This window comes from Sinocyclocheilus rhinocerous, unplaced genomic scaffold (genome assembly GCF_001515625.1).
Source record: "Sinocyclocheilus rhinocerous isolate Xijiao unplaced genomic scaffold, SAMN03320098_v1.1 scaffold631, whole genome shotgun sequence".
In the NCBI taxonomy this organism is placed as follows: domain Eukaryota; kingdom Metazoa; phylum Chordata; class Actinopteri; order Cypriniformes; family Cyprinidae; genus Sinocyclocheilus; species Sinocyclocheilus rhinocerous.
The window spans coordinates 942,494-956,089 of NW_015656501.1; the positions used below are offsets into that span (position 1 = coordinate 942,494).

The 13,596-nt window shown below is 35.6% G+C and overlaps 1 protein-coding gene across 1 annotated transcript in view; it reads left to right on the forward strand.

Annotated features, from left to right (window-relative positions):
- The window catches only part of LOC107720142 (parathyroid hormone 2 receptor-like), a gene marked incomplete at its 3' end in the record, with an annotated part of 22,119 nt that overhangs the window by 2,927 nt on the left and 5,596 nt on the right, over positions 1-13,596 (forward strand). The window contains exons 2-6 of the mRNA XM_016527771.1: positions 3,528-3,627; positions 5,977-6,087; positions 7,084-7,199; positions 7,284-7,381; positions 9,772-9,958. Coding sequence (XP_016383257.1) covers positions 3,528-3,627; positions 5,977-6,087; positions 7,084-7,199; positions 7,284-7,381; positions 9,772-9,958 — 612 coding nt within the window. The remainder of the gene's footprint in view (positions 1-3,527; positions 3,628-5,976; positions 6,088-7,083; positions 7,200-7,283; positions 7,382-9,771; positions 9,959-13,596) is intronic.

Below are 13,596 nucleotides of genomic sequence, written 5' to 3' on the forward strand. Positions count from 1 at the left end.
TGGTTTCTTTGTTCTTCATGTGTTTCTTTGTTCGTCAAATAACTTGCTTTGTTGTTGCAACAACAACAACAACACACACACACATATACATATATATATATATATATATATATATATATGTATATGTGTGTGTGTGTTGTTGTTGTTGTTGCAACAACAAAGCAAGTTATTTGACGAACAAAGAAACACATGAAGAACAAAGAAACCCATTGCAAATTACATATGTGTGGCAAGACTACTGCTACTACTACTGCTCACCCCAGCCCTCTCTTCCGTGGGGCGTGTCGACAAAAGATGCATAAATTGCTGCCTTGGACTCCATACATGGCTTGGAGGTGGTCTTATTCAAGCTAGCTATCTACGTACAAACCGGCTGCAAATTGAAACAGCTTGCTGGATGACACAGTTTCAGACTCAGACAGCGCATAACAAACTGGCTGCGTGTTTTTCAGCTTTTCAGCTTTTCTGAGCTGGCAGACAATCCAGGAACCTAACTAAATGCAAGAAAAGCTAAAAAAGTGAAAATTTCATCCGATTTCCTCTTTAATGCATAGACTTAAAGGGGTCATATGATGCTGCTAAAAAGAACATTATTTTGTGTATTTGGTGTAATGAAATGTGTTTATGCGGTTTAAGGTTCAAAAAACACATTATTTTCCACATACTGTACATTATTGTTTCTCCTCACAAGTGTGTAGAACAGTCAGTGATGAGTGTTGAACAAAACTCCGGCGTTTTGAGCATATTGAGTGGATGCTCCACTGACTAAGTAAAACAACTCTGATTGGGCACTATGTTCATTGTGTTCGGTGCTGAATTGCCAAGACATGAGGGACACTGGCTTACTGTCTTTATAAGTTTAAAATTTAACAGTGTCGCAATATACAAGATATACCATAATTTTATATCGTCAGCAAATATGACAATATTTCAGGTATTTCTGCTGTTTATATTGTAAATCTGCTTATTTACATTGATTGCATTTTACATTTTGTGTTTTTTTTAGCATTTTAATTTAGAGTAGAGTTTGGCTTAAATTATTTTGAATATATTACAATAATAATTTAAATGCTTTAAGTCATCCTCTGGCCCCCTCTGGAAGTTTGCCGAGGCCCCCTGGTTGAGAACCATTGATGTAAGTGGGTTTTTTCAAGACAAATATTTTGTTTATTTATTATAGAAATACCTTTCAAATAAGACTGAATCACGCGGAGTTCAACAGGTTTCACCAAAGCCATATTAAGGGTCAGACCAGTAAAAGTAGTGCCTTAAAGTGCACATTTACACTTTTTTACAGTGAACATGCTTTTCTCCTGATTTTCTTTGATCAACAGTAATGAGAATGTCAGATGCATTGCTTTAGAGATGAACAGCAATAATCATGCAAATACTAAGATTCAAAAATAAACTTGATGTCCTAGCAACAAGATGTTGGAAGCTTATTTCTCAAATTTCATTTGAATGATAGTTGTATGGTTTATTTCCATCACATGTATGCATAGTACAAACAGGGTTTTATATTAAATTAATACAATTGTGAGCTACCCTTTTCGGTAATGTAATCACTTCCAGACATATAATCTACCTATGCCAAATTGGAGGACCTTTATTATAACCGATCAATCTCAGAATATTTTTCATTCTGAGGTTTAATCACATATTGATTGTTTAGATACGTTTGGAATCTCTTTAGGTATTTGAAATGCACAAGCATCTCTGCCCAACTGACTGGAACACTGTCAGCAGTCTCACAGTGTTGCTTGATGATGTCAAGGGAGCTGCATGACTATTATTAAATTGTATACTGCAGAAGAACCACCAGACAGTCCACTTGAAAACTTTGTGAAGCTGCTTTACACTTAAAAAAAATAAACGTTCTTTGGAGAGCCAAAAATGGTTCTTTTATGGCATTGCTGCGAAAACCCATTTTTGTAACCTTTATTTTCAGCAGAAGCAGTAGCAGTGGATAATATGAAGGAAGTGGAGTACGAGATATTTTAGAAATGGCTTTCTATTATGTGGAAATATGGATTTTTTTATTTTATTAAATAGTTTGACGAAGTGTTATCTTACGGGCATCTCTGAGTAATACATTTTGCTTGTGGCGTGTTGATATCACCAGCTGCACAGTAATGTTCGCCATTGCTTGTGGTTACAACTTAGTGTAAAAAGGGCATACAATTGTAATGTGTGTAAATACAGTTCATGTTTTTTTTCAGTTTCTGTGCTACAAGGCTGTATGCATCAATTCCCTAGTAACTGGAAGGTTGTAGTAATTGGAAGTCTACGCAGGGAGCTTCTTCATAAAGATGTGAAGGTCTCTAATCAGTCATTCATTCAGAACATTCTTGCACTCTCAATTAAACCACACAATGGAAAGAGCAAATTCAGGACTAATGAAAATGTGAAAGATGAACTGATTTGTTAACCAGCTTTACTCTAGAAAGTCACAAATGTCAGAGTTTGGTTTTCAGCAGTAAACTGCACTTAAGAATATATAAACCAGACAAAAATTTTAAATATATTTCCCCCCCAAAAAATCTAATGTAATAAAAATCTAATCTTATCTAATCATAGAAAGTCTAATGGGGGTGGGGGTGCTGGGGGGAACTTGGATTATGAAATTAGATGTGACCTACGGCATATGACAGTAAACCCAATCTCCCACAGCCACACTTTCATGCATGTTAAATTAAATATGTCATCTAACTTGGCCAAGGTCCATTCCACATTTATTTAATGTAGAAAATACAAAGGTAAGGCATTAATGGATGCATTTCCAGTCAGCTTTAATTCTTGTTATATTTCTTAATTTTTTTGTTGTTCTAGCAGCATTTTAATATCGCCCTGCACGATGTTAAATTTATAACAAAGACTTATAACTCACTTATAACTCATAACTGAGAAAATTACTTTAACTGAGGCAGAATATCAAGCAGAAATGACAGCTCCAATACCCTTTTGATACTCTTTTACATTAACTGAAAACCTTTCTTTCATCATTACAGAGAGTGAATCTTTTAATTTCTTTCATTTCCTCAGGGTATTTAGAAGTTCAACCTTTTTCAATAAGCAACCAGAAATGAGACGGAGAGAGAAAGTCACCACCAACCCTTTGATAACCACACCAACACACACTCAGTTTTATATAATGCACTCTCCTTTTGAAATGAGACTATTTTTATGGACTGTTTTTGAAAAATCTGTCATTATTTTCTCACCCTCATGTTGCTCCAAACTGTATGACTTTCTTTTTTCTGTGGAACACATAAGGAAGGTTTTCTTTAGCAGAAAATCTCAGATCTGTTCTTTTCCATACAATTAAAGCACATTATGATAATTTTGAGTGAGACTTAAAATCTGATTTGTGAATCAGTTGTGTTTCCATTGATTGATCCCAAATGTGTCTTGATGGGCTAAGCTTGGAAATTAAAATGACATTTGCTAATGATATCCCCAATAAAGCTATCTGATGACTTCAGAAGATACACAATGAAGAAATAAAATGAGCCCTTTGTTTTGGACAGGCAGGTGAAGATGGTGAGATTACAGCTGAAGAACAGGTGCAGATGCTGCTGGATGCAAAGCTGCAGTGTCTACAGAAGGTCTCCACAGACGACCCTGCAGGTAGAGACCGTTTCCACTGAACGTTTCTTTCACACAGCTTTTAATTAAGTGGCCTTTTCAGTTCTCCACTTCAGCCATGTTGTTGTTGTGCACCACCTAAAGTTCACCTAGAAATAGTAACATATTTACCAAAAGTATGACCATCATCACCTCTGCAAAAACATGTTTTCTATAAAGCTTGAATGAGTCGGTCACGCACATAAATAAGGCTTGCAGACATAAATGAAATAAACTGAGACGGACAGCTAATGAGACTCCTTCAAGACCTTTGTTAGGCACAGCTCTTGGTTAGGCACTGCACAGTTTGTTAATTCATTTAGTTTCATTATAAACTTGTCACAGGTGATTAGGCAGAACATGTGAAGGGGGAAAATACACAAGCTCTGTTGGAGATGACTCAATGTAAAATGGCCTTCTTTGCTGTTTTATTAGTAGTGACTTAGCAACTCAAAAATATTAATTTGGCTTACTCCCACCTCTCTTTTTTCTTAACATCATAGGTTATGTGTAATTCAGGAAGATAAAAATAATTGTGTTCTGTACAAGGAAATTATGTGCAGAGGACATGGGTGCAATGACTGGTATCTACATTGCAAAACATATTTAGTTTTTAAACTGGCATGTGACAACAAATCCAGATTCATTAGAGCCAATTTGCACTAGGAGAAATTTTTAGCATAATTGCGAATTTTATATTGTACATGTGTTATTTTGGTATCTGAACTTATTTTTGCCAACATAAGTCAACGTAAAATCAAAATGAAAATCTAAATACTCTCTTAATACATACTGTATATATTTTCTAAAGACTTGGTATCTTTCAGCTGACATCACCTAGGCCACATGAGATATCACAAGAAAAATCTGATATTTTTGCTTAAAATATCAAAATTGATCTTTTAATTTATGCATTTTTAGTGGATGTGCTAAACATTATTTTACAATTAAACATTAAACTAGGAGTATGCTGTCATCTCGTCATTAAATTATGTTAGCTTAATGTGCGGTCATATTTAAATTTTCACGGTCAAATTTTTTTTGTCATTTTAATAGAAATCCACACAATCAGGAATTTTGTGTGAGGGTAAAAAATGAGGGCTGGTCACATGAATTTAACAAATTGGCAAACAGAAACCTGCTTGGTTTGAAAGTGACTTCTGTGTGAGCAGTGTTTTATACATTGCTACACTATTGACAATACACAATCGACCTTTATTTGCCCATAATATTTTACTGAAATTTCACTAATGTGACTGCACTATTAAATTGTAAGAACCCTAAAAATGTGGAAATATGCAAATTTGAAAAGAACCGAGGATTGTAGTAACATTGCTTGTTCCTGCGATCAGGAGGTTGTGTGATATCTGAACCAGGCTTGTTGGCATGTCAAGATGTTCTTATGGTTGAACCTTCAGCCTCCACATTCCATTCACAAAGTCTTCTCAAAAGCAGATGCCTGCTGCATTTCAGTTGTTTTCACGATTTTGCATCATTGTTCCTGATGGATGAAATCAAGCCCCATCCTTCATTGTCTTCTTGTTTCCTGCTTCACTTGAAAATGGATAACAAATTACTGTTTCATGTTAACTGTAAGTAGCATTAGAACAGCTCAAGACTTTCTCTGAATCATTCCAAATGGACAGTTTGAAAGCACTTGATGGTCTATTGTTTTCAAGCTTCATTGCTTCTGTGGTCTGATGTTGTCAAAAATCTGTGGCTGCTGGACTGACTCTGTTGAAACCACTGCTGATATATTGAACATCTTTAACTGTTTGACATTTATTGCATCATTTTTCTTAAGCATTGTTTTATTTCAATCAATCATTAGTCATTGTTACAGTTATACATTGTTCAGTTGTTTTAGCACAAAATGATAAGTGCATTGATCAAGTTCAGTGTTCATAATTTAATTAAACACATAATTTATTGCACAAGCACACTTGCTGCCTCTGCATGATGTGGCAGTGTGAGCCTCTGGGCACTCATATTAGGCCATGCCAGATGGATATAATCCAGTATCCATGCACAAAATAGAAAACATGCCCCATAGGTGTTCAGATGATACTATGAGTGATCTTTTAGCTGATTTTATCCAAAGAAAACCATAAATGATTCATTTGGAGATGGGAAGGATGTATGACGGTTTCCTACTGGGCTTTTACTGTAGCTTATTTTATATTTATCTTGCTGCAGGATTTACTTTAAAGATCAGGAAGGAATGAAAATGTGCTAGACTCATGTCTACATGTCTGTCATGTTATGCTACAAGACTGGGTGATTTCACGTGTCATATCTGAACTTGTCCATTGGTGAATTGACATCTCTGCCCTGAAACTGTTCTGCTCTTAGTTGGTGTGTGTGTCCCAGAGTGGGATGGTCTGATATGTTGGCCACAAGGCTTCCCTGGAACTCTGACCAAGACCCCCTGTCCCAGATACATCTATGACTTCAACCATGCAGGTTTGAAACATTTGTTCTCTCTCCGTGTCTCATCAACTTTTGTTTTTTTTCTTCCAGTTGTTAACATGCATCATTGTTAGCTCCAATGGAATATTTGTTAATTTGAATTTAAAAAATGAATGAACAACAACAAAACCACACATAATTTGAAAATTGTATTAGGTCAAGATCAAGAGAAATTAAGTCAGGATAATGAGAAAACTTTTATTATGGTGAGAACATGAGAAATGTAAGTCTTGACAACGAGAAAACAACTTTTATTATGTCAAGATCATGAGAAATTTAAGTCGTGACAAGGAGAAAACAAGAAAGAAAAATAATAATCCATGGCCTCTTAGGGCCTCTTTACCTTAGTCAGTGTAGCACCATGTTTAATTTTTGACCACATTGAACAAGGCTGTGAGAGATAGAGGTACAGTGCACATACTAATTGTTCAGCTGGCGAAATGTCTTTCCAAAAAAAAAAAAAAGACAAAAAAGTAGACAAAAAGTCCATAAAGCAGTTTTGAAAGTAATGAAAATTACATGATCTAGGACCTTTATAAAGTGTGTACCATTGTAAATACTGTAAGTCTGTCCCTTAAAGCTTCATTTTTATCCGTGTTAAATTCAATACCTCGTCTAACCTCAAAGCTGTCTATTATTAGTGAATGAGAACCAATCTCTTCTGTTGGAAATTATAATATTACCCATACTATTTCTGAAGTGTGCAGTTTGTATACTATGTGCATATGTGAATTATCTGGATATGTGGAATACTCACAGTGCAACTTTCTTGATTTTAACTTCAATTTTTAGTGTGATAAAAAAAGAACTGGAAATTATTTATTTGTAATATTTAATCGTTCTTGACTCATTATTTGATTGATTAACATAGAAAGAAAGATTATGCATGTAACATAAACTAACATTTACTACAGTTTTACATTTGTATTGTTGCATAATGTGTACTGTTCCATACTGGCTGTGTTCAGTAAGTCTTTGTCAATCTTCCAGAACACGCTTACAGGAGGTGTGACTCTAATGGTTCCTGGGTGCTTGCAGAGAGCTCAAACAAGACCTGGGTCAACTACACTGAATGCATCAAATCCCCAGAACCCAACAAAAAGAGAGTAAGCTTCATTACAGTCATTCGTCATTAATGGACCGAGATAACTTTCTAGGTGGCTTGACGCACCAACTCTTTGTCCCCACAGCAGGTCTTTTTTGAACGACTGCACATCATGTACACAGTAGGCTATGCATTTTCCTTCAGCTCTCTTCTAGTGGCCATCTTTATTATTGGATACTTCAGGTGAGTAACTGAGTAAAGTGTGTATGTGTGTGTTTGATGCACTTCATCTCATAAACTGCAAAAAAAAAAAAAAGAGTTTAACTTATGCTTTAAATAGTTTTTGTGGATTAAAGTCTAATATTATTTTCTCTCTTTGTACTCCGTGCTTCATTAGCAGCACAACGGACGTGTCTTCAGTTTAGGGGAATGTGCCGTTAGCTGCGACGTGCCAATACTATTCACACAGTAAAGAAAATGCCTTCTCACATTTTCTCAATTTCCATTGAAAATAGACAACTGAAAAAACATTAAGAACTTGATTGAAAATTTGGAGAGTGACTCAGTTTTTAAAATGTGTGCATTTAAAAATGAATGTTACAAAATGTCAATATTAATTGCACTGCAGGTGAGCTGTGGGAAGCAATGTAACATTGCAATACAATTCTGAACATTGCTTACTGGCAGCTACATACAGGGTCGTATAGCACTTTAGAGAGAAAGACGAGTGCAGTCTGGGAAATACAGTTTTTTTTCTCTTTCTTTTGTTTTAGTTTGATTGTTTATATGCATGCTGACATGTATTTATACATACTGTAGATTATTATTTTTGTCAATTGTTATCTCTCTCAGGATTTTATGTTTCCATTTCCAGTGCAATCTTTCAACTTTAAAATAAATTGTTTAAATAAAATATATTGTTTAAATTGTTACTAGTACTACCTTGAGTTTTTATTTTGGAGTAAATGTAAAATGCTAAAAAACAATAAACTGATGAGATTTATAGTTGGTTTTAATAAATAGAATAGCCTATTAATTACATTGTTAATGTAAAAATACAAAATAGATTTTTATTCTGGTATAGGCATGTCATGGGACCTTTAAGAACTTGATTGAAAATTTGGAGAGTGGCTCAGTTTTTAAAATGTGTGCATTTAAAAATGAATGTTACAAAATGTCAATATTAATTGCACTGCAGGTGAGCTGTGGGAAGCAATGTAACATTGCAAAACAATTCTGAACATTGCTTACTGGCAGCTACATACAGGGTCGTATAGCACTTTAGAGAGAAAGACGAGTGCAGTCTGGGAAATACAGTTTTTTTTCTCTTTCTTTTGTTTTAGTTTGATTGTTTATATGCATGCTGACATGTATTTATACATACTGTAGATTATTATTTTTGTCAATTGTTATCTCTCTCAGGATTTTATGTTTCCATTTCCAGTGCAATCTTTCAACTTTAAAATAAATTGTTTAAATAAAATATATTGTTTAAATTGTTACTAGTACTACCTTGAGTTTTTATTTTGGAGTAAATGTAAAATGCTAAAAAACAATAAACTGATGAGATTTATAGTTGGTTTTAATAAATAGAATAGCCTATTAATTACATTGTTAATGTAAAAATACAAAATAGATTTTTATTCTGGTATAGTGTAAGTAATGTTTATTTAACCAAGAAAATGTGACTGGGACATGAATTTACATTTATTTAAAAAAAAAAAAGCCTCCTCAATTCAGAACACCACTGTTTACAATAATAAGGGCTTTTCTTGCTTGGCTTCAGATAAATATCAGGTTTTCGGATGTAACTTTCAAAACAGCAGCTATGAGATATTGTAAATGAAAACTAGACGAGGTGAGAAAGTTGTTTAAACTTTTGACATGTGAGATGTAGCAAAGCAAAATACATTTGAGCTAAATAAATTATGACAAAGCAATCACATCCAAGCTGCTGTGTACAGTAGAATATGTGAGTATTCTTGTGCACTTTGAAGTGTCTGATGCAGTGGATTGAACACAGCAACTGTTGCTGAAATACACCTATCAATGCATTTTTTTCCTGAGGCGAAATTTTGAAAGTGGCAGTTTTTGTTGTGTTGAAATACAGGAGTCAAGCCCGCTCTCAACACGTAGTGCTCTTTCTGACACTTATGATCAGAAATACCCAGAGATATATGAAAACTGTAATTCCTCATTTACTAAAGTAATATTTAAAGGGTACTAAATGTAGAAAGCCTTTATAACATGCCACGTCAGACTTTGGGGATTTTTGTGAACAGATGGTCACTGAGTGTATTAATATTGCATTCATTCTGTCTGTGTCCCCTGTGAAAATGATACACAATATAGAGAACAGATTAAAATTGGATGGGTACACTAAATAAAAATACAGTACACCATAACATTAAGTGGTTTCCAGTTAGTAGTGATTACAAGCTACAAAGGATGTATATAAATCTTGTCTTTAATATACAGTAGCAGAATTTTAGCATTATGTAGAAACAACCTAAGCACATTACTTAGTAAACCTACTTTGTCTTAATTTCCCAGAATGCATATTATTTCTGAGGTCTACAATCTTTTCCATTTTCTGCCTAACAAGCCTCATATGTATTTCTGTGTGTTTTCAGGCGTCTCCACTGCACCAGGAACTACATTCACATGCACCTGTTTGTTTCCTTCATGCTGCGTGCTGTCAGCATCTTTGTGAAGGATCACGTGGTACACACTAGTGCCAGGCTGCAGGAATTTGATGCTGTGCTTATGAATAACTTCACTAATGCTGTGGATGTGGCACCAGTGGACACTTCACAGTATGTGAGTCAAGTGCTATCTCATGCATCTTAGTATTAAAGTATTTTATCAAATATTTTTCAAGTATCTTATGTCGCTACATTTCAGATTATGTAATGAATATTTATATTAGGGCTGGGTTATATAGTTTAAAAGGGTAAATGACATATTTATAAATGATAAATATACTGCATACACTGTAAACGCTAATGCTAAAAATAATTCACTGGTTTGAGTAGGGCTTATATTAAACAAATTTAGTTCAATCAAATTAACTTTTATGAATATTTAGAACTTTCTTTTTTTAAAGAAAGTGATCTGAATTGTTTCAGTGTTTTGAGTTTAATTAACTTTTCTTTTAATTCAGACAAACTTAATTTAACTGAAAATAGGCTTGGGTTTCTATTTCCCAAGCACTTGAAAGGGAGAGTAAATGCTAAATTATGTTTTTGTGCAAGATTAATGTGGGAGATTTAGATATGATTGCAAAGCATCGTGCTACTTTTCAAGTTGACTGACTTAGGTAGTTATAAGTTTCCACTACCAACAAATATTTAAGTTGATCATTTTAAGCTGAATAATTTAAATAAAAATGCATGATGTAGATATATTAGAGGTGTAATGATTTTCAAACCAAACCAAAAAACCGCGATACACCACCCACGATACGCGGTACTCTTGGTACGTTCCGAGGTCCGCCCCCCACCCTAGCAATCGAAAGTTATTACAAACATTCGATGGTTTTGAGTCATGTAGTGTGGACAGAGATCTTTTCTGAAACACAGTGGAAATGTCAGTATGGATGAGGAAAGTTTTCATTTTAAAACGCCGTTTTAAAATGAAAACACACTAGTGTAAACGTAGCCTTAACATCTATGGGGGTCGGACACTTACACATTACAGCCTCACATGTGAGCCACATCTCTGGGTGTTGGCATAAACTAGTAGTTGTGTTCGACTTGATGTGGGGCTATGCAGACCGATCGGTGTATGACATCAAATAACTTTTTTCATACCTATTTTATGAGCTGTGGCTAATTGGGATCAGATGGATGGATGGAGAAAGGAAGGATTAAGGAAGGGTGTGTAAACGTCAACAGCAATAATGGCTGATTAGCACATATGAAGGACACTTCTAAATTATCTGCTGTCTGTTCCAGGCACAAATCTCTGTGTCGAGACGTGCTGAAGTCACGTTTGGTCTTGTGCTGTATTGCATACCTTTTCTGTTTCGTGCACTTGCTTGGCCCTTTGTTCTGTTAAACAGTAAAGCGTGTTCCTGCAAAAAGACTTGAACAGTGTAAAGAAATACTCTTTGAGAGAAGCCGTAAATCAGCAGAAGTTGAAAGCAGCATGTAAGTGTATTTATTGTCTCATTAGTTTTTAGCACAGTTGTCATAGCTAGAAAATGCTTGTTTTGTTTACTGTGTTGAGATGTGCTGAAGTCGCATTTGGTATCATGTTGTATCATGTACCTTGTCAGTTTTGTGTGCTTGCTTGGCCCTTTGTTGTGTTAAACAGTAAAGCGTGTTCAGCTGAGTTTAATTACAGTTTGTCATAGGGCTGCACGATAAATCGCATGCGATATTTAATGCGCATCTTGTCAGTAAAGCCGCTTCTGTAATCAGCGGTAAATCTCCATCACGTGCGTGCTTTCACATGAAGCAGCATTTACTACACAGAGCCGTTGTTCACAGACAAGCTGCGCAAAACCACGTTCATATATGATCGTGGTTTTGCGCAACTTGTCAGTGAACAACACCTAGTTTGTCAGAGAGGTATAAAAAGGTTATACCACGGCAGCCCTCGTGTAAAGACCAGCGACTCCACCAAGCAGGATGCCGACAAGGGACATAAGTATCGCTTTTTATTCGTTCTCTTTCCTACAACTTGTTTCACTTCTCTTCCAGTTTTTATGACCGATATTTACTATGTGTTTCCATATCCTTACTATTACTAACACTCGCAAACCACACATCACACACTGTAGGCAGTATAATCCTGACAACCTGCGCATTTTGCCTATGTCTGCTAATACACTACTTTCTTTTCCTATTGGTCTCTGGAATTGCCAGTCTGCTGTAAACAAAGCAGATTTCATTACATCTATTATTTCATTACATCCATGAGCTCAACCTCAGGGCCCTGACAGAGACCTGGATCAAACCAGAAGACACTGCTACACCAACAGCCCTCTCCAATAATTTCTCTTTTTCCCACACCCTGATCTGACTGGAAGAGGTGGAGGTACTGGTCTGCTTATTTCTAACGATTGGAAATTTTATCCTTTACCATCTCTGGTTATCAACAGCTCCTTTAAATCTCATTCAATTACTATCACCCACCCTCTTAAAATCAATTTTGTAGTTGTTCATCGACCCCCAGGACCGCTAGGTAAATTCTTGGAGGAGTTAGATGTGCTGCTCTTTCCCTGAGGATGGTACTCCTCTGGTTATGCTTTGAGACTTTAACGTCGCCCTAGTTAAACCTCAGGCCAGAGTCCAGCATGCGGGCAGGTACCCGACAGGTGAACCGCTAATATCTGATGTAACGGGTGTAATAATACTTTTGTGTCGGGTGCGAGTCAGATGGGTGACAGTCACGGGTGGGTTGCGGGTCCAATAGACAAGACTATTTCGACTCAATCCAATATACTCTGACAGGCAGCTGCTTTCAAATTGTCCCGTGCTTGTGTTTACGCTCTATATGAAGACCATTAATGGCTTTTAATTACAGCGTGATTTGCAGCACTGAGCATTGTAGCCAATCAAACTGCCACTGATTGACAGCAGCTATAGTGATTATATTAAAGGGAGTGCTCTTTGCTCACTTTCTGTATTTAATCTATTCACGATTTGAATAAAAATTTTAGCCTTCTTTTAATCTAGGCCTTTTAGACATCCAAGTATCTGTATAGCACAAATTGTTCAAAATAGATTGTTCACACAATGTATGCAGTTATATTGTTTACACGATGATAAAATAAATGAGTTTTGTCTACCTCATGTATGAGATTTAATGCAGTTCGGGTCGCGGTTTTTATGTCAAACGGGTCGAGTACGAAATTAAATTAAGTGTTGCTGTCGGATAACGGGTCGGGTGTTCTGTTAATTACTGGGGGTGCGGGTTTATCAAACAGGTTGATTTAAATGACTTTTGCCGTTTATCTAAGGTGATTTTGGAAGTTTTTTTAAACATTCGTTTCTTATTTAATTGGTTCCACATTGTTTGCTGATTTTTGTCATTTATTTATGTTATTTGACATTCGTTTTGCTAATATATATATATATATATATATATATATATAATAGACAGATATTCTCATCCCAATGTCTATGAGTGACTGAGAAGGCCGGGAGGTTAAAGAGTCAAAAAATCTTTTAAGGTTTCCTCATGACTAACACTCACCTGTCATGTTTATAGCTGTCCCACAAATCAGCCTGAAAGGGTCAGGCTTGGTAATTTATTGGACTAATTACTAAGTAAACAACTTACCCATTTGCACATCTCAACTTTCAGTCACATTCAAATCGAAATGAACAGATTACCTGTCAGTGAGAGAGTGACCACTCAGCTCTGTTTAATTAAAGGGTGATATGATGTTGCTAAAAAGAACATTATTTTGTGTATTTGGTGTAATGAAATGTCTTTATGCGGTTTAA